The sequence below is a fragment of the Muntiacus reevesi genome, chromosome 15, assembly GCF_963930625.1.
Source record: "Muntiacus reevesi chromosome 15, mMunRee1.1, whole genome shotgun sequence".
NCBI classification, from domain to species: domain Eukaryota; kingdom Metazoa; phylum Chordata; class Mammalia; order Artiodactyla; family Cervidae; genus Muntiacus; species Muntiacus reevesi.
Window position 1 is genome coordinate 43,340,803 of NC_089263.1, and position 21,648 is coordinate 43,362,450.

General features: G+C 34.3%; 1 protein-coding gene across 3 annotated transcripts in view; it reads right to left on the minus strand.

Moving 5' to 3' along the window:
- The window catches only part of RALGAPA1 (Ral GTPase activating protein catalytic subunit alpha 1), a 200,159-nt gene that overhangs the window by 141,233 nt on the left and 37,278 nt on the right, over nucleotides 1–21,648 (minus strand). For all 3 annotated transcript variants that reach the window (XM_065906823.1, XM_065906825.1, XM_065906824.1), the window contains exons 2-10: nucleotides 21,472–21,582; nucleotides 20,868–20,917; nucleotides 17,993–18,050; nucleotides 14,127–14,170; nucleotides 11,986–12,163; nucleotides 10,536–10,651; nucleotides 5,853–5,991; nucleotides 3,336–3,544; nucleotides 1,408–1,647 (exon numbers count right to left, since the gene is read on the minus strand). In XM_065906823.1, the coding sequence (XP_065762895.1) occupies nucleotides 1,408–1,647; nucleotides 3,336–3,544; nucleotides 5,853–5,991; nucleotides 10,536–10,651; nucleotides 11,986–12,163; nucleotides 14,127–14,170; nucleotides 17,993–18,050; nucleotides 20,868–20,917; nucleotides 21,472–21,582 (1,145 nt within the window). The remainder of the gene's footprint in view (nucleotides 1–1,407; nucleotides 1,648–3,335; nucleotides 3,545–5,852; nucleotides 5,992–10,535; nucleotides 10,652–11,985; nucleotides 12,164–14,126; nucleotides 14,171–17,992; nucleotides 18,051–20,867; nucleotides 20,918–21,471; nucleotides 21,583–21,648) is intronic.

The window sequence follows — 21,648 nt, forward strand, 5'->3', positions numbered from 1 at the left end:
CAAAGTTTGTAGACTGTAGCTAAAATAGCATTAAGAGGTAAATTAACAGTCTCAAAAATGCTTACATGAAAAAAACGAGGCTAATTAAATTAGCTAGCAGAAGAACCATCAAATAAAATCAAGAAAAGCAGAAAGAAATAACAAGTAGCAAAATTAATAAATGAGAAAATGAACATAAAACACAGAGGATCAACAAGGCCAAAAGTTCACTCTTTCCAAAGACTAATAAAACTGACAAATCTCTGGTAAGAATCATTAAGAAAAAACAAACAGGAAACAAATACTAACAGGAATGACAAGAAAAAACATGAATATAAATGCTCCAGAGATTTAAAAGGATTATAAGAGAAAGCATTTAAAAACAAATGTAATGAACAAATTCCTACAAAAACAAACATACTCAAACCGGCTCAAGAACCAGAAAACCTTTATAGTTCTATAAGCTCTAAATTTTCCCATAAGCAAAGAATTCCACTCATAGTTGTCAAATATCTTTCGCTTTGCACTTGTCATATATCCTGTCAACCCAAATCCTTAAGCTGGAAACTCACTGCCAAAGCTGGACAAAATGTTACAGCTTGTTTGTTTACCTCAGACTGACAAAACTAATGCTGCCTCATGCTTTCTTTTACATATCAACAAACATGTAGGAGAAGAAAATCTGCTTTGCCTGGAGAGCTCCCTGGCATGTGAAGACAGTGTAGCACAGATTAAAGAGCACTAACAGAATTTTAGTCCAGGATCTACCACTTACTTGCTGTGAGACTTGAATGATCCCCTTCAGCTACAAAACTCAATGATGTTTACCTGTAAAAGTTAAGTACCTTTGCTATTAAGAGCAAATGATTAGTTTTCAAAAGGTTTATTTTCCCATAAAATTTCTATGTAACTGAAAATGTGCCTTTAGAAATTTCTAACTACCTTCATGTGAAATAGCTTTTATTCTTTTCCCTTCCCTCTTTTTTATTTTATTCCCCAAACAATATATGCCTTAAGCAAATTTAATTTCAGAATGCCTTAGAAGACAAAACCAAGCCTCCATGCGGAGGATAAAGACACTCTGTATTCATAAATCACTTTTTATTAATTTTAGAGTGAAAAATAATTTTACTCTAACTTATTAAAAAATTATAGGAAGAAAACTTTCAAATCATAAAGTGAGTAACTAAGAAAATTATTCTGGTAACAGAAGAAATATTGGGGGGATAATTATAAAACCAAAGTTATTATAAACTAAAAAAATAACTGAAAATATTCAAGGATTAGATGTAGTAAGTTTTAAAAACTAAATATGAACTTTAAAAAACTTTTTCATGAAGAATAAATTCTAAATAGCTAAAAGTCAATATATTCAATATTAAAGGCAAAGTTTGTATTACAAATTAAAAATATTGAGAGATATTTTACCTGACGAAATATCTCTGTGACAAAGTTAACATTACTTCTTTTAGAAGAAAAAACCCTGCGAACTATTTCAATGTCTGTGAGATGCTCTTCATCAATACTACACAGACTAGAAGAGCTAGGTTCTCGTTCCGTGAGAGTGCTTGTGTTGGAATGAGACTGTTCAGGTTCTGTACTTCTATCTGCTTTATCAGCATTATCATTTTTGTTTTCTTCTCTGGATACCAAACTAGCAGCTGCTCTCTAAAATAAAAACAAAAGGGGGAGAATATCACAATCACTTAACTCAATATTTTGTCTTCCAATAGCAAATACTGACAAAATCCAAAGCATTCCATAAGTAACTTATAGCATTGTTTAAAATCTAGGAATAGAGTTTCATTTAGAATCCATGCTAAATAATTAAATGGCAATGAAATAACTCAATATCTAAGTGACATAGTGATACTCATTAAACATCTATTCAATTAAGTTTTTCAATGTGCTTGCAGCACAAACAAGTTACGAATTAGACTGGGTAAAAGAATAATGCCAGTGGAGTCACCTTGATTTTCAATAACAAATACCTTAAAACTGGACTATTTCCTGTCTTAAATGTGTAAAGTCATTTCTATTTTACCATAAACAAAGATTATGCAAGCAAAACTTCTTAAAAAAAGCAAAGGAACAGAAAAAAAGTATGACAGAAAAAGTAGAAATGAAGCTAACATAAAATATATATTAGAAAACTCTACATTCTAATAATTTAACAATTTTCACCATGACTGAAGATGATGGCTAAACTTAGGGCAAAAGTAAAAGCCTTAAGGCAGTGATAAATTACTGCCATGCTATGACAGGTAGCACTATATAGTGGAATGATAATATACTTTCTGGTATGTTATTCAATTTTTGGTCTCAGTTCTATCATCTATAAAATAAAAAGGTTTTAAGTATGTAAATGATCTCAAATGCACCTTCCCAACTAAAAAAAAAATAATTTGATTTTTAGTTTATTGAATTCTGGGATCAGCAAGCATAGTTCTGCTTGAGAGTGTCTACATTCAAAAATTCTTTGTAGAGAACCTAGAACAATGTTTTGGGGAAAACACATCACATAATCTGCTACAAACAAATAAAAGGCTAGAGGGAATATAAGTCAAATTTTCTGAATGTTAATGAACATCCTTTATACCTCCACTTAACTTTCAAAGTACTTAAAGAGGTTGTATAAAAAGCACACACATATAAAATATTTTTAAAACTAAATGAGGAAATCTGAGAAAAGGAAAATAAAATAACAGAATTTTAAATATTAGCCCTTCCGCTACATAGCTGTGTAACTTTACATCACATATCCAGAGTCAGTGTTCTTGAAAAAAGGGGACATGACATGGTGACAGGACTTTAAAACAGTACTCTATGAATGGGATTTCCCTGGTGGTTCAGTGGTTAAAGAATCTGTCTTCCAACGCAGGAAATATGAGTTTGATCCTTGGTTGGGTAACTAAGATCCCATATGCTACAGAGTAACTACTGAGCTCGTGTGCTATAAGACTCAACGCAATCAAAATAAGTAACTAAATATTTTAAAAGTAAATAAAAAATAAATAGCACTATGAAGGTCATTTAATTGCAAGTTGTTTCCAATTGCAAGAATTTGCACAATTTAGAATATTTTTAGTACTGTACAATTAACATGAAATAAATAAGCTGAGACTTGTATATGACTGAAATTATCTTCTATACAAGTTTATAAACTGCATTTTTCATTAAGAAAATTATTGTTTCTATAGTACTTATAAAAATCTGGATTTACAAAATACATTTATAAAAAGAATGTAGTGTTATTATTTGTTTTCAATGTGCTCTACATCTAAGGAACTGAAATCAGTGGACAAATCCCTAAACCCATTTTTAACTTTAACAAGTTTGCTCTGTGTGTGTATTACCTGAATATTTTTTGGCAAGACTTCACCTTCCATCCCAGGAATATGAGGTCCCGTATGAGGCTTTGGCTCCAGCCAGAATGAAACCAGCCAACGAATGACAATAACACGAGCCTTAATGAAAGGCTCCTTTGTACAATAGATTGCCTCATTGGTTTCAGCATCCTTCTTTATCATGACATAATGTGGCTTTGGTCTCATCTGTGGGATATCTACGCAGAATGAAACAAAAACCAGAATAAGAAAGGAATTATGCTTAGATAAATATGTTTTTAAATATTTCAGAAAACATTGTGATAATATCCTGATTTAAGAAATAGCATACATACATTTTAAAATAATTTGCTAGATATTAGCATGGAATCTAGAAGACTGAACCATATACAGCTGATATATGGAAATGTGCAAAATTATCACTAAAAAAATCATTAAAAATTCTAAGAAACTTCCAGAGCCATTTAAAATTAATGAGAGCTCACTTCAATTAACTAAGTCTGAGACACATATTTTGATATCATACAAAGTATGAGAATTTTCACAGAAAAATTATTTTTAAAGCAAATATTGTTTTCAATGGTAAAGGTCTGCTACTCTAATTTAAGTCATTTCTACTAGCCTTAATGACTGTGCCTAAGCTTGTGAGTTGTCGAAACTTGGCCGAGTTTAAAACAGAAACATCTTTGTGTAAAAAAGACATTTCCACATACAGGCTGTCAATGCCTTCTATACATGGCAGTGGTCTACTTCTAACCCAGGATTTGACCTCGAGGTTACAGCTTCAAGGTTCCAAAAGACATTTTGGCAAAGTCACTAAATACTGGACAAGATATGATCAAAATATATGACAATGTAATTATTCATAGAGTTTGAAAAAGACATACAAAACCAAACCTTCGAGGGACTTATAAAAAGTTTTACAGAATAGTTTAAAGATGATACCAAACATTAGAGTTAAGTTTAATTTGTGATCATAAATACTCCTGGTAGGCTAACTTCTCCAAGAGGTGATACCCAGAAATAAGTTTTGATAAATCTCTTTACTCAGAATGAAAATTCTCCACTAGAATGCAAACTAGTACAGCCACTATGGAAAACAGTGTGGAGATTTCTTAAAAAACTGGAAATAGAACTGCCATATGACCCAGCAATACCACTTCTGGGCATACACACCGAGGAAACCAGATCTGAAAGAGACACGTGCACCCCAATGTTCATCGCAGCACTGTTTATAATAGCCAGGACATGGAAGCAGCCTAGATGCCCATCCGCAGATGAATGGATAAGGAAGCTGTGGTACATATACACCATGGAATATTACTCAGCCGTTAAAAAGAATTCATTTGAATCAGTTCTAATGAGATGGACGAAACTGGAGCCCATTATACAGAGTGAAGTAAGCCAGAAAGATAAAGAACATTACAGCTTACTAACACATATATACGGAATTTAGAAAGATGGTAACGATAACCCTATATGCAAAACAGAAAAAGAAACACAGAAGTACAGAACAGACTTTTGAACTCCGTGGGAGAAGGTGAGGGTGGGATGTTTCAAAAGAACAGCATGTATATTATCTATGGTGAATCAGATCACTAGCCCAGGTGGGATGCATGAGACGAGTGCTCGGGCATGGTGCACTGGGAGGACCCAGAGGAGTCGGGTGGAGAGGGAGGTGGGAGGGGGGATCGGGATGGGGAATACGTGTAACTCAATGGCTGATTCGTGTCAATGTATGACAAAACCCACTGAAATGTTGTGAAGTAATTGGCCTCCAACTAATAAAATAAAATTAAAAAAAATAAAAAAATTAAAAAAAAAAAAGAAACAGGAACAATGACTGCAGATAAAGAGTAAAAAGAAAAGTGAATGCTGCCAATAACTTTGAAATCTTACGTGAGATGGATGTATTATTAGAAAAATATATCTCACCATGACTTACTCAAAAAATTAAATGTTCCTATAACTATTAAAGAAATCAAAGCAATATTTTCTCACCAGAAAAAGGCTAGATTATATTTTACAAGCAATTTCTACCAACTTTCAAGGAAGAGAGGATCCTAATTTTATACAGTATTTTCTAAACAACTGAAAAATTGGAATTATTTCCCAACTTATCCTATAAGGCCAGGGTAATCCTGTTACCAAAATCAAGACAAAAATATTAAAAGTGATATTATAGATACATTTATGTTACAAACATCAGTGTAACAATTTCAACTGTATATTTGATACTTTCAAAATATTTTGAACCACTTGAATATATTCCTCATTGATAAAATTAAATAAAATTAGGTAAAATAAAACTCTCAAAAAAAAAAAAAAAGAAAAAAAAAGAAAATTCTCCACTAATAAAATTGCACTTTCAATATGAAATTCAGTATGAATCATGGTACACTATCTCCAATTAATCAATACAAATTAAATATGGCAAGTTTTTTGCAGGTAATAAATGCTAAATTCATACAGATGAATGTTTTACTCTTATATATAGTATTTTAGAAAATTACAAAGATTACTTACCAAGTACAGGATGATATAAACTATTCTCCTTACAGATGTTGGGGAAAATATAAGGCAAATAATATTTCTTAAAATGTGAAAACAAAAATGAAAATCCTCTTTCTTGGTTTTCTTTGTTCTTCCATTCTAAACTTTTTACCTAAAAATAAAAAATTAGAATTATTCCAGGAGGAAAAAAAAATACTGTTAAAAACAAGCTTATAAGAGGCTACCTAAGCAATAAACTAAACTTAGACTACAAAAATAAGAAGCTAAATCTGTGTATATATGTATGTTTATGTAAACAGAAAAACTTGTGCCATGCAAATACATTATACAGTTGACCCCTGAACAATCTGGGGGTTGAAGTGCTGATCCTCTGTGCACTTAAAAATCCACTTGTAACATTGCAGTCAGCCCTCCATATTCAAAGATTCAAGCATCAGTGGCTTGTGCAGTAGTGTAGCTCATATTTATTGAAAAATATCTGTGTATAAGGGGACCTATATTGTTCAAAGGTCAATGATATATGTTATTTTTCAAAAATCTTATAATGTGCTCTAGAAAACTGTCAAAGTTGACTTAAAACTCCGCTCTGCTACTGACAAAGATTATAGTGATCTTTCCTCTTTCTCCCTTCCTGAATAATTCAACCTAAAAGTCAAACAAAACAGGCCTATGTGAGAGGAAAGAGAGGAAGGTATGAAACAGTGCCAGTCAAGTGCAGGCAATGAGAGCCTGACTGCAGGAGGCATCCATGAAGGGAGGGTAACAGAGGCAGCAGTTCAGTGGGGACTCAAGAGTCTTACAGGGGTGAGGAAAGTATCCATGAAGTGTAGAGCGAAGTAAGTCAGGAACACAGTTGTGAAATATAGGGTGTGAAAACTCCAGTAGGCTGAGGAAGATATCTAAGTAGGGGGGTAATAAAGGCCCAGAGTAGATCACAGCAAGATACTACTGTACATTCACTTTAGAATGACTAAAACTACAGACTGACCATATCAACTCATGGTGAGGATATGAAGCAACCGTATATAGTCTCATACATTGCCAGTGGAATATAAAAAGGTACAACCATTTGGGAAAAAGTCAATATATACGTACCACACAATCTAGTCATTCTACTACTTAGGTATTTACTCAAGGGAAAATAAAGTCTGTATTCACACAAAGACTTATTTACCAATAATCATAGTAGCTTTATCTGTAATAGCCCAAAACTAGAAACAATTCATTGTACCATCAGTAGATGACTGGATAAAAGATCATAGCATATCCATACACTGAAAAGTTACTCAGCAATAAAAAGAACCAAACTGTAGATACATACAATAATAATATTTTTTAAATTATTATGCTGGGGGAAAAAAAAAAAGCCAGACCAAAAAAAAAAGAAAAAAAGAGGTACAGTATGATTCCATTTATATGAAAATACAGAACATGCAAACTACAGTGAGAGTAAATCAGATCAACAGTTGCCTGGGGAACAAGATGATGAAGGGTGGTAGGCAGGTACAGATGGGTGGATTACCATGGGATCTGAGAACTTTGAAGGGTGATAGATACATTATCTTGATTGTTGTGATGGTCTCATGGGTATTTACATGTAGTAAAATTCATTAAAATGAACATTACAGTTTACTGTACATAAAAGGTATCTTAATAAACCAGTAAAACAATTTAAAAAATTTACATGAAGTACAACAGACTTTTAAAAAATAACTACTGGTAATACTGACAGTAACGGTAACTACTCACTACAAAACATATACTATATCATAGTTGGTTATTCTAAGTACTATACACTAATTACTTAAGTCCCAAACACCAAAATGAGATATGTATTACTGTTTTGTCTCTACTTTGGGCACAAAGAGGTTAAGTAATTTACCAAAAGTCACACTATCAGTAAGATGCAGAGTAGGATTCAAACCCTGGCCATCCCGCTCAGGGTGCAAATTAACTTCATAATGTTTGTTTCTGAGACACAGGGAATTTTTGTGTTCAGAACAATTAAATGTGTATATGCTAAAAGTGTTTTCATCAATCAGGATATGCACATTTCATATATAGAGATAAACAGGTTATCTTACATAATACATGCACCTAGAAATTTTAAAAGTACAAGTAGGTTTAAGTACAAATTATATCCCTCCACCCTCTAAGGGCATCCTCAGTCCACCTCCTCAATTGCTGCCTCTAGTCAGATTGATCCCTCAATCAAACGATTTTTCATTTAAAGTACCATAGCTGCTAACTATAAATGAAAGACTAGAAAGTAAACACAACTGGCTCAAATAAGGTATATACACATAAAGTTCAGTTCTGTTCAGATCAGTCGCTCAGTCGTGTCTGACTCTTTGCAACCCCGTGGACAGCAGCATGCCAGGCCTCCCTCCCCATCGCCAACTCCCGGTACTCAAACTCGGGTCCATCGAGTCAGTGATGCCATCCAACCACCTCATCCTCTGTCGTACCCTTCTTCCTCCCACCTTCAATCTTTCCCAGCATCAGGGTCTTTTCCAATGAGTCAGCTCTTCGCATCAGGTGGCCAAAGGATTGGAGTTTCAGCTTCAACATCAGTCCTTCCAATGAACACTCAGGACTGATCTCCTTTAGGATGGATCTCCTTGCTGTCTAAGGGACTCTCAAGAGTCTTCTCCAACACCACAGCTCAAAAGCATCAATTCTTCTGTGCTCAGCTTTCATTACAGTGCAACTCTCACATCCATACATGACTACTGGAAAAACCATAAGCTCGACTAGACAGACCTTTGCTGACAAAGTAATGTATCTGCTTTTTAACATGCTATCTAGGTTGGTCATAACTTTCCTTCCAAGGAGTGTCTTTTAATTTCATGGCTGCAGTCACCATCTGCAATGATTCTGGAGCCCCCCAAAATTAAGTCTCTCACTGTTTCCACTGTTTTCCCATCTATTTGCTGAGAAGTGATGGGACTGGATGCCATGAAATTAGTTTTCTGAATGCTCAGTTTTAAGCCAGCTTTTTCACTCTCCTCTTTCATTTTCATCAAGAGGCTCTTTGGTTCTTCACTTTCTGCCATAAGGGTGGTCATCTGCATATCTGAGGTTATTGATATTTCTCCTGGCAATCTTGATTCCAGCTTGTGCTTCATCCAATCCAGCATTTCTCATGATGTACTCTGCATATAAGTTAAATGAGCAGGGGGACAATACACAGCCCTGACGTACTCCTTTCCCGATTTGGAACCAGTCTGTTGTTCCGTGTCCAGTTCTAACTGTTGCTTCTTGACCTGCATACAGATTTCTCAGGAGGCAGGTCGGGTAGTCTGGTATACCCATCTCTTAAATTTTCCACAATTTGTGGTGATCCACACAGTCAAAGGCTTTGGCACAGCCATAAAAGCAGAAGTATATGTTTTTCTGGAACTCTCTTGCTTTTTCGATGATCCATTGGATGTTGGCAATTTGATCTCTGGTTCCTCTGCCTTTTCTAAATCCAGCTTGAACATCTGGAAGTTCTCAGTTCACATACTGTTGAAACCTGGCTTGGAGAATTTTGAGCATTACTTTCACAGTGTGTGAGGTGAGTGCAACTGTGCAGTAGTTTGAGCATTCTTTGGCATTGCCTTTCTTTGGGATTAGAATAAAAACTGACCTTTTCCAGTCCTGTGGCCACTGCTGAGTTTTCCAAATTTGCTGGCAATATAGAGTGCAGCACTTTCACAGCATCATCTTTCAGGATTTGAAATAGCTCAACTGGAATTCCATCACCTCCACTAGCTTTGTTCACAGTTATGCTTCCTAAGGCCCACTTGACTTTGCATTCCAGAATGTCTGACTCTAGGTGAGTGATCACACCATTGTGATTATCTGGGTCATGAAGATCTTTTTGTATAGTTCTGTCGATGCTTGCCACCTCTTCTTAATATCTTCTGCTTCTGTTAAGCCCATACCATTTCTGTCCTTTATTGTGCCCATCTCTGCATGAAATGTTCCCTTGTCGTCTAATTTTCTTGAGGAGATCTCTAGTCTTCCCCATTCTGTTGCTTTCCTCTATTTCTTTGCATTGATCACTGAGGAAGGCTTTCTTATCTCTCCTTGCTATTCTTTGGAACTCTGCATTTAAATGGGAATATCTTTCTTTTTCTCCTTCGCCTTCACTTCTCTTCTTTTCATAGCTGTTTGCAAGGCCTCCTCAGACAACCATTTTGCCTTTTTGCATTTCTTTTTCTTGGGGATGGTCTTGATCCCTGCCTCCTGTACAATGCCATGAACCTCTTTCCATAGTTCTTTGGGCACTCTATCAAATCTACTCCCTTGAATCTATTTGTCACTTCCACTGTATAGTCTTAAGGGATTAGATTTAGGTCATTCCTGAATGGTCTAGCGGTTTTCCCTACTTTCTTCAATTTAAGTCTGATTTTGGCAATAAGGAGTTCATGATCTGAGTAACAGTCAGCTGCTGGTCTTGTTTTTGCTGACTGTATAAGGAGTCTACTATAAAAATTTCTCTCTCCAGCTCCCTAAGAGGTTCATAATCCCTCTAGTGATTTTATTTCAGGAAGGGCATATTAACATATATTTTCAGAAGTAAAAATTTGTTACTCCTCCTTTAGGAAAATAGGCAAGTATCTACTATGACAGAATAACTGGATGGAGTTGAAAATGAACTACCCACAGGATAGTAAGGAGGGTGATATAAAAGAAGATTACACATACCTGAATTACTATATATTTTAAAAGTGCTTCAAGAAAATAGCTTGTAAGATCTTCTTGTCCTTTATCTCCTGATTGTGGGGGGACAAGTGGAGTGATTTCCTCTATAGTGACTTGAGCTATCCAAGACAAAAGTTTGATATAACCACAAATTTAAGAATATGATAACATGACCCAAATAAAATTTAGCTACAAAACAGATAAGCAAAGAATAAGCAAACCTTGAGAACATTCTAATGACTGAAACTTGAAATAAATCTAAGGTCATATTGACAGCCCATCACAACAACCATCAACTTTTATTTTATTTTTTTTTTTACAGTTCTCTTTGCACAAAGTAAAACATACTTGCACTTCAGTGTACATCAAAATTACCTAAGGGTACAAGCTGAAGGATACAAGCTGATACATGACAATTCAAAATTAAATGTAAAAATGGCCTATATTAAACAATAACAGGGGTTTTACAGACCGTGGTGAGAAAGCCTCTCCCACAGCTAGCTAACTCCTAGAAAGAGCAAACTATTGGCCTGAAAGTTTGCCTTCCAAATACAAACTAAATATCCAGAGCCCGTATCTCTACCACTTCCTCTGTTGGGCTCTTACACTCAGGGCTACTAGTCCCCTAACCTAGTAACTCCTAGGACCAGGTACCAAATAACCAGAGACAACCTCTATGCCCCAGAGCCTGCTATTAATAAAATTACCCGAACTAACCAGTCTGAGACATGCTCACCCGACTTCACACATTTCTGACTGAGCTCTTGCCCATGATATCCACCCCTGTCCTTCAAGCCCCATTCCCAACTGACCCTGGGCTCTCCCAGTCTTACCACCCTCCTTGCTGTGGCACACACCCTTCTCCTGGGAACTATGAGTAACAAACTATCTTTTAACAGTAATCATCTCCTGATCTGTTGGCCTCATTATACCTGGATGTTTTAAAATTTTTATTTATTTACCTTTTTTACTAAAGTATAATTGACATACATTATACTAGATTCAGGTGTGCAACATGATTCAACATTTGTACGCAGTATAAAATAATCACTCCAGTTAAGTATTTACTGTCACCAAAATTACAAAAAATTTTTTTCTTGTGGTAAGAACTGTAATATTTAGTTTCTTAGCAACTTTCAAATTCACAATAGTTGTCATCAACTACAGTTCCCCATGCTGTCCATTACATCCTGATGACTTATTTACTTTCTGACTAGAAGACTGTAACTCTAGATCCCCTTCACCAATTTTGCCCACCCTCAAACCCCTCCCCCCACTCTGCTCAAATGCCCCTGGCAACCACTAATCCTTTCTCTATGAGTTTTGTTTTATAAACCCTACATTTAAAAATATGGCATTGGGTTAACCAGTTAAAAATGTACAGACATTTAAAAATATACATTAACAAACTACACAAAATTTTTAAAATAATGATGGAAAAGATGAATCTTACTTTCTTGAAGGTTGAGTGGAGGATTAATCAGATTATCTAAAGTTCGAGGTCCATACTCAGACTGCGGGGCTGAAAATCCAGGGATTAAGCATGAAAACATCCAAAGCTGTTCTTTGCTACAGTTATTCTGAAGAGCTTGCAACCATAACAAGAAAAGCCGAACACCTTCCCGCCTAATCTAAAATGAAATGAAATGAAAGACAGTAGTTTTATTTAAAATGGAAATATTTTCTTCCTTCCATGCTAAAATTCTCTGGAAGATGGTTATAGACTGATACTCTGCAAAAGAGAGGAAGAAAGGCAGGCAGGCAGGAGAGGGAGACAGAATGGTGGCCATGACAATTTATTGACCCCCTTAGCACTTATAAATCTGAATTTATGGATTCTGAACAAATAAACTTGGTCTCTAACTACTTAAAGCTATCAGGTAATTTTTATGCTATAACTTTCACTTATAAAAAGTCAAAATCATTTCCTTCTTGTTTACTTCCATTCTTTCCAACACTGACACACTAATCCAAGAAGAAAGGAGAGAGGGCAATGACCACTCCTTGCTATAACTATTAACTGCTAAAAGGAGGAATGGTCATGGGGATCCGGATTCACTGCTAACTCACTGCTCTTGTCCTTTAAAGGCTTATCAGCCTGAAATTATCTCATTTATTTAATTTGCTTCTAAAGGGTAAATTTGGCCTATTACTGTATTTTTAAGCAACTAGAACAATGTCCAATACACAGAAAATAAATATTTAAACTGAAGAATGCTCTTTCAGGAAGACAAAAGGAGAAAACAAAGGAAACGCCAAATCTTCAACCGAAACACAAAGTTCTTCACTAACCTAACCTCACTGATAGCTTCGGATATTACTCTACCACAGCTTTGTAGACAACTGAGCTTCCCAGGTGGTGTTAGTGGTAAAGAACCCACTTGCCAATGCAGGAGATGTAACAGATGCAGGTTCAATCCCTGGGTTGGAAAAATCCCCTGGAGAAGGGTATGGCAACCCACTCCAGTATTCTTGCCTGGAGAATCCTGGGCAGAGAATCCTGGCGGGCTGCAGTCCACAGGGTAGCACAGAGTTGGACACGACTGAAGAGACTTAGCACGCATGCATGCTTTGTAAAAAGCCACTGCCAAAGCTAGGCATCTGTTGCCACCCTCTCAGTTCAGTTAGAAACAGGACAAAGCTGTAGGAAGGCTTATCCCGTTGTACTGCAAACCCAAGTCTTGACACCAAAAGTACCTACAATGAGACTTTTACCTAACTTACAGCAAGATGCTTTTGGACTGAGAAGCTTTTCTAAACAGCACAATGGGATAATGAAAAGAAGAAAAAAAAGAAACAAACCAACCATTTTTAACAGGTGTACTACTTTCCTCTGCATCTCATGATAGCTATGGTAAAATGAAGAATTATTTGTTGAATAGCTTAATAATTTGTATCTTCTGGGGACCACAGGGCAAACTGCAGTTGTCCTTCAGTATCTATGAGGTATTGCTTCCAGGACCTCCCCTACCATGGATACCAAAATCAGCATATGCTCAAGTTCGATGTATAAAATGGTATGGATGTAGAACCCATGGACATCAAGAGCTGACTATGTTTCTGCCAAATGAGTCAAATGCAGTGGTAAAACTACAAGAGTTTTTCAATAGCATGGTTAACCTCACGCATACTGACCATGCTGCTATTTTTTAAGTGATTTCACTTCAATCAAAGGAACTGAAGATTATTCAAATTTATTTAGGAAAACATTGATGCAGGCAAGTAGAGCAGCTGACTATATGTTTTACTCAGTTTTTTAAAAAAACCCACAGAAATGGGACTTCCCTGGTGGCTCAGGGGTAAAGAAACCACCTGCCAATGCAGGACACATGGGTTCAATTCCTGTCCAGAAAGATCCCACATGCCAAGAGCAACTAAGCCTGTGCGCCACCACTACCGAGCTTGTGCTCTATAGCCTAGGAGCCACAACGAGAAAAGCCACCGCAATGAGAAGCCCGGACACAACGAGAGAGTACCCCTCGCTTGCCACAACTAGAGAAAAGCCTGTGTGGCAATGAAGACCCAGCACAGCTGAAGAAAATTAATTCAAAAGAAATTCGTTTAATATAAGAAAGAAATATAATTACATTATACCTTCAAGGAGTTTCCTGTGTGTAGTAGTTTCTTTAAAATCAATCCTGAAAAGAAAACATGATTTTAAACATTCATATCTTATTCATTTCTAAATGTCAAGAGTTATCGGTAGACTTGAAAACACTTTAAAAACAAGTCCTTGGCCACCTCCAAATTATTCTTGGTGACCTTAACATCCCTCTGGCCATAGTCTTGGGATAGAGGGCATATAAAAAGTCACCATTTTAACACATGGTTTATTGGAATTAAACATGATTTATCCTATTAAAACAAACAATAAAACCAAAATTGCATTTAAGGGCAACAATCTATATATTTTACTTAGACTAAGAATATAAATAAATACTTTCACCATCACTAATACAAATAAAAACCACTGTAGAAAATTATATAGTTAATCAAATAAACACCTGAAACTCAACAAACGTTTACCCTGTACTACTTTTTCTTTTCAAAATACTCAGAACCATCTATAATAGTCCTTTTTCTTGTGATTATACAATATTTCAAACCTATAATAAAATGATGAAATAATATTCACAAACAACCAAAGTCCACCATTCAGTTTGAACAAATCTAAAAGTCTCATGTTTCCTGTAATTTCAAATTTTCATTTACTTATGTTATCTATAATGTTTTATATAAACAGAAGCCTCCTGTGAACTCATCCTGAATCATTTTCCTCCTTCCTTCCCCAGAGGAAATCTTATCCAGATTTTGTTTTTAATTATCTCCAAAAATATTTTGTGTTATTACTACCTATTTATAAATCCATAAAATATTTAGAAATTATTTCTATGTTTAAAATTTATACCAGTAACAAAATTCCCTCTACAGCTATTTGTTCTAATCTTACATCTTTATTTCTTTCTATTAACAACAAGATTACATATTTTTATATGAAATATATGTATAAAATGATTAAGATTGTGACTCTATTGCTTAAGTTTTATTTATCATACAAAAATAAGTTTTACTATTTCAACAAATGTGTTGATTTATTTGCAATTCCCCTCCTAGTGTCTGAGCAAATTCATTTTCTTACATCAATTCTATGTAAAGCCTAGGTCTTAATCAGCTCTCCTAAAAAATCTATACGTGCTAAATGCATTGTAGTATCACCAACTGAACCCTGGAACAGAAAAAGAACTTAAGTGGAAAACTAATCAAATCTGATAAGTGTTTTTAATCACGCATGGGCAGTAAATTCTGTCAGATGCTTTTTCTTCTAATAGCATGATCACAGTCAGTATTACAGGTGGTTTTGCTATTTATTCTATTAATACCGTATTTTTCACACAATGCTTTTCAAATGTTAAACCAACCTTGCATCCCTGAGATAAATCCCAATTGGTTACCATTTATACATAGTCTTTTCATCATACTACTAAATTTAGTTTGCTAATAAATTATTAAAGATTTTTGCCTCTGTGTTTATGATGGATATTGAACACTACTGTGCTCTTCTGTGAGGTCTTTAATCTGGCTTTATTATCAAGATAATAATAGACATGTACATAGACTGGGAACAGTTCCTTTATTTTCTCAGAGTTTGTGACCAATTGATATTACATCTTTTTAAGATATTTGGAGTTAAGCTTTCCTGTGTGAGAAGATTTGTAATTATTACTTTAAGTGCCCCAGAGATTAAAAAATTATAGAAATTAGATGGTATATTTGAAATGAATTAGTAGATTGTTTTTAAAGTATTCAACAACAGGGAACGACGACAGACGCAAGGAGATGCAAAATGGAATACAGCTTTTCTGGCAGCAGCTCTGAAAATGAGTAATCTAAACAAGGGCTCCCAAGTGGCTCAGTGGTAAAGAATCTGTCACCAGTGTAGGAAATGTGCGTTCAGGCCCTAGGCTGGGAAGATCCGCTGGAGAAGGCAATGGCAACCCACTCCACTATTTCTGCCTGGAAAATACCCTGGACAGAGAAGCCTGGCAGGCTACGGTCGCAAAGAACTGGACACAACCGAGGGACTGAGCACATTCTTTTTTGAGTCAGTCTAAATATTTTGTATCTTTCTAGGAATTTGTTGATTTTATTAAAACTGCCTTGGGACTTCCCTGGTGATCCAGTGGCTAAGATTCCGTACTCCCAATACAGGGGACCTGGGTTCTATCCCTGGTCAGGGAACTAGATCTCACATGCTGCAACAAAGATCCAGCACAGCCAAATAAATAAATAAGTATTTTAAAGAAAAAACTGCCTGACTTGTTAGTGTAAAGTTGTTCAAGTTACTCTTTTTTTTTTTAAGGATTCTTAGTGACAAAGAAAAAATGATGATATATCTTCTCCAATTGGACATTTATTGGAATACTACTGATCACAACTAGATAGTGCAAAGCTCTTTTACAGATTGAAGACTACATTCCTCAGGAGAAAAACTTTAGAAGTTCAGATGAGAAAAACTTTAGAAATTCAGATGTCTAGAGAAGTTTCTTCACAGATAACCAAGAACATTTTAATGATTACAAAATAAAAAACAGGATTACACTATTCTACTGAGCACCTTATCATGCTTATTAGCAATTCATATGTCTTCTTTGGTGTATTATCTATGCAAACATTTTGCATATTTAAAAAACTTATCTGTCTTACTGAGATGCCAGAGTTCTTTATATACTAAGGACATATCATTTTTAGTCTTGAGCTTTATCAAGAAAGTTTATTCTCAAAAGGCTTTATTATTTAAAATTTTGTCTTTTTTAGCCTCTACATCAATATCCATCCTATATGTAGTTTCTTTTGTTTCCAGAACTGCTAATTGGGATGACTTATAGTTTCAAAGCTTCAGAGATTTTATTTGATATAACTGATTAAGAATTGTAGGGCCTAAATAAATCTATGACTCTTTTTTAAGAGAAAAATACAATTTTTACAAATGAATATAAGGCCTATAACATTCTACCTCAACAATGTAGATATGGTGGCTGGCTGTGTATTCACCACAAGAGAAAGGTCACAAGAATCACTAGCAATCACCTTTGTTCTCATTGAGACACTGAACCAAAGTCAGAAATTGCCTACCTGCAGATTCCTTTTTCATCCAAGAGAGAAAAAAGGTTTAGAATGAGAATCAGAGAGTCCTGCGGCAATGCGATGATTGTTAAAGAACCAGACTCCAAGCCAGCCAGCATCCTGGCTTAACTCCTTGTAAGAGTGGCCTGTGACCTCCTGCCTACTTGGTCTTTCACAGTTATCCACAGCAGGGCTGCATTTTTTTCCTTTCCCCTTTTCCTTTTCAGCTTCATTTCTTGATCTTGGAAGTTCTACTTTGGCTCTTCAAGCAGTAAGCTAAACCCCAGGTTCCCTCCCCCTTTTTTTTTTTAATGGAGCAAACTGCCAACCTACACTGCTTGCTTTGAAAGCTGGAACCCATGGCTCTTATTCTACTTGGCACTTTGCATTTTCTCTTCAATTTCTGATTACAGAATATTTACTTTGATGCAGAGTCTACTTTTATTTTTAGGCTTTATAGTTTATCATCATTGCTAACATATTCAGAGTAAGTTAACAGGTGGATCAAAGAAATTTAACATGCCACTATGAAATTTAACATGACTTTGATGCAGAGTCTACTTTTATTTTTAGGCTTTATAGTTTATCATCATTGCTAACATATTCAGAGTAAGTTAACAGGTGGATCAAAGAAATTTAACATGCCACTATGAAATTTAACATGGCTTCATGTATATTTTTATCTTATATTCCCAGTAAGTTTAATTCTGTATTCTTTATTTATTTTTACTAAAGTATAAACTATGAACTCATTTCAAATAATAACCAACTCATTACAAAATATGTTCAAATATTATCATTTATTTCAAATGTGAAAGAGTATTTATATTACTTACCAATACTATGAAACTGCCATCGCTGATGAATTCTTTCTGGAAGAAGTTGTAAAATTTTCTAAAAATCAATATGAATAAAACAAAGAAAAGTATGAAAAGCACGTAACAAGTTCACATCTTGAACAATGTGAAAAATTAAAGAATTACACAAAGCCTTTAAAAGTTTCTTACACAGAACAGTATTACAAATACAAAATCATCTTTGAGCTAGTCTGATGCTAGTGGCACTACTTCAGCACTAGCATACTGGTCAGTATCCAAAACTCCAGAAGACAAGCTATACTAAGTCTTGGAACAGGAAACTGATGAAATTTACCTTTTACAATGATGTAAAAATTATATTTCTCTTCAGTGAATAAATACTATACTTTTTAAGGCTTGTTTTCTATTCTTAGACTTTGTGGAAACTACTGATCTGTTTTAAATTCTTTTAGATACTAATATCTGTGATCTATTCTCTTCAAGTAGTTTTTTTCTTTCTCCTATTTTGATAAACCTAAGAGGGGAAATATTTTGCCTTCACAAAAATCCTATCAAATACTTGTACTAAATTAATCACATGAACCCAAAGATACTTATATATTATAATGGCTATAGGTATGAGAAGAAAAAATTTTAATTCAGGAGCCCTATGGTTAAGCTAACCCATACATACTTCTACAAGTTTAGAATATTTCTTACATATAATATCTTCAAAATTTTGTCTTTATTTTCCTTTACATATTGCACCTGTATGAATTATTCTAGTTCAATAGCTGCCTTATTATGCTGTTGAACTATGCTGTTCTCAATACTCATCTATCTGCTTGCTGAATGGTATTTGTTGTTATTGCTGCTCTATTTTATTACTACTTAGAGTCACCATTAATTGAATGTTCATAAGGGCCAAATAATAGACACTTTATATAAAGGATATTTCATTAATCCTCAAAACCATCCTAAAAGGAGTGAGCTCATTTGCCATAACAGGTTAAGAAATGTGCTTAGGTTAGAAAGTGGAAAAACAGATTCCAGCTTCCATATTCCTATTTCCAGAATTTGTGCTTTCATACTATTCTGTTCAAAGAATGGTATGCCTGTTTTTACACTTCTCTATCTTCCTTTTGATAATCGTCTCTAGTCCTTCTCATATAAGAGGATGAAGAGGAAATCACAAAGTTCTTCACAGACAGGTGCTATTCCCACATAAGATACAGAAAATTCTTCAGCCTTGCCCTCCTACATTTCTCCCATACTTAGCCAGCAGCTGTATAATTATATTTATTGCAGTATGGAAAGAGATAAAATTATAGAAAACTAAAAAGACAAGTCTGTGAACTACTTAAAGTACTTCTACATTATCACTATTAAATTACACTTTATCATCTTTTTATTCAGTAATATAAAGATGAAAGAAATTATGTATACTCCTAACTACACAGAAGAAAACAGGATATCAATCTGTGTCATACTAACATTCCACAAAGATGCATTTTATTCCAGAAAAAGGAAGTCAGTTTATTTAGATAAGTTCTTGATCTTTTAAATCATTAGTCTCTAAAGGTGGAAGTCAGATATTATTACCATCATACATACAAAAACAGCACACAGGTTAAGTACTTTTTCCAAAAGATAAAAACCCTACATTTAACACTACTTTTCCTAATGAAATTTAGTGATAGATTACAGACAAACATTTCAGTTCAAAGAGTAACAAATGACCAGTATATATTATATACAGAAAAATAGGTATTATGTCTTAATAGAAGGAATACCCTAAAAGAGCTTCTATTAACTAGTCAATGATCTCAATTTCCTAAATATAGTTTCACAAATGTATGAAGGAATACTTTCCAGGAATTATTATCTTTTCTCTGTACATACTTTTTTATTCTTTCTCAAAATATCCATGCTTTAATATTTCCCCTATAAACTATTCATGTAAACACTTTGGGAGGTAAATATGAGCAAATTCCTCAGGGTTAATGACTAACGAAAATTAACTGCAGAACAGGTACCAAACCAGTTACTTCTTTTGGAATGCTTAAAAAAAAACAAAAAACTTTCTTTTTTTAAGCTGTGACTAACTCAGCAACTGAGAGAGATCAAATTCTTTAAATTCTTCTAAACCATACCAAAATAGTCAATATACAAGACAGTGAATTTTATCTTTAATTAGCAGTAATAGTTCCATCTTTAGAAACTGATTTCTAAATTCTTTATGCCTTTCAAAACACAGGGTCTAATCCTGGCTGTTTCCTGATCACTAAAATTCTCAATAAAGACTGGAATACTCCTATCACTATTTGATTTGAAAGTCAGAATGAAGAGTAAGGAGTTATCTGAGAAGCATATGTGTCCCTCATTTTTATCACTGTGCTAAAAATAGAAATTTTAACAGAGTATCATATGTTGTTATTTCCTTCTGCTTATTTAGCAATAAAAACTTGTCCTGCCCCAATAAAAAGTAATGTGGTAGAACAACAATGTATAAAATGTTTAAAACTATTCTATACAAGTTTTCAATGAAAAGCAGTTAAAGCAGAAACTATGAACTCCTTAGGTATATAATAGTTCCATGAATTTACCCTCTCAAGTAAGAATGTTTTAGAATTTCTTAAAAAAATTCTCCATTTGTGTAAGCATCCCACAAATTAAAATTTTCATTGCTTGTAAATACTGTAAATATTGTACAGTTGTGGCTTCAAATGCATAAAACCATTAATTCTATCTGTACCTAAAATGTACCTCAAAAAATAATTAAGATAGGTGTTTTTTTTAGGTTAAACAATAGAATTCAGTTTTTTAAAAGCATGGCAGATTCACAGTGCTTGTTAATATTCAATATGTTCCAAAAATTAATTTTGGGGAAAAAGTTACATGGGTAGGTACGTACCTCAAAAATAAAAAGTATAGCATCCAATTCCTCCCTTTGAGACTTGTGACCTAAAACATTTTTACAGAAAAATATTTAAACATTGTCATTTTGTCCTCAATGTCAACAACCACTTAAAAAGCTTAAAATATTTCAGGCACAGTTTTTTCTCAGTGATTCTTTAATAAAATATTTAAACTGTATTCTGTTCAATGTGTAAACAATATCATAACAACTCTACTCTTTCTAGACAATTAAATTTAGGTTCTACATATTTATGTCTAAAAAATAAATCATAATATATTGTGGCAAAGTCTTAAGTGAACTCTTAAAAATGAAATTATGAAAATGACTGCTCAAACCTGACAGATGGCACTAGGGCAGAGCAAAGGTGAGCAAACAGGGAAATCTGGCCAGAGAAAAGGCAATCTTCTAAGCCTTCTCAAAATAATATGGGTATTGTTACTACTGCTAACCCACAGTGTGAGCAGGGTGTCTACAAGCCATTTGAGAGGAGAAGTGAAATAATACTAAAATTCCAATGTGCAAGAGTCTATTCTAAGTGAATGTTTAAGACAATTATTTGAAACATCACCGTAAGCCAGGATTGATTTTAACATCTTACCTTTCTGTTTAAGACTAGCTTCAATAGTAACAAAATTCTCAAAAAACACATAATATATATGTGAAAAATGTTGGTCAAAAAACTGTTTAAGATCAATGGATTCTGCATTCTCTGAAAAACAAATGAAACAGTTTTTAGTGATTACTATTTATATCACATTCAGCAAGTTTCCTTCAA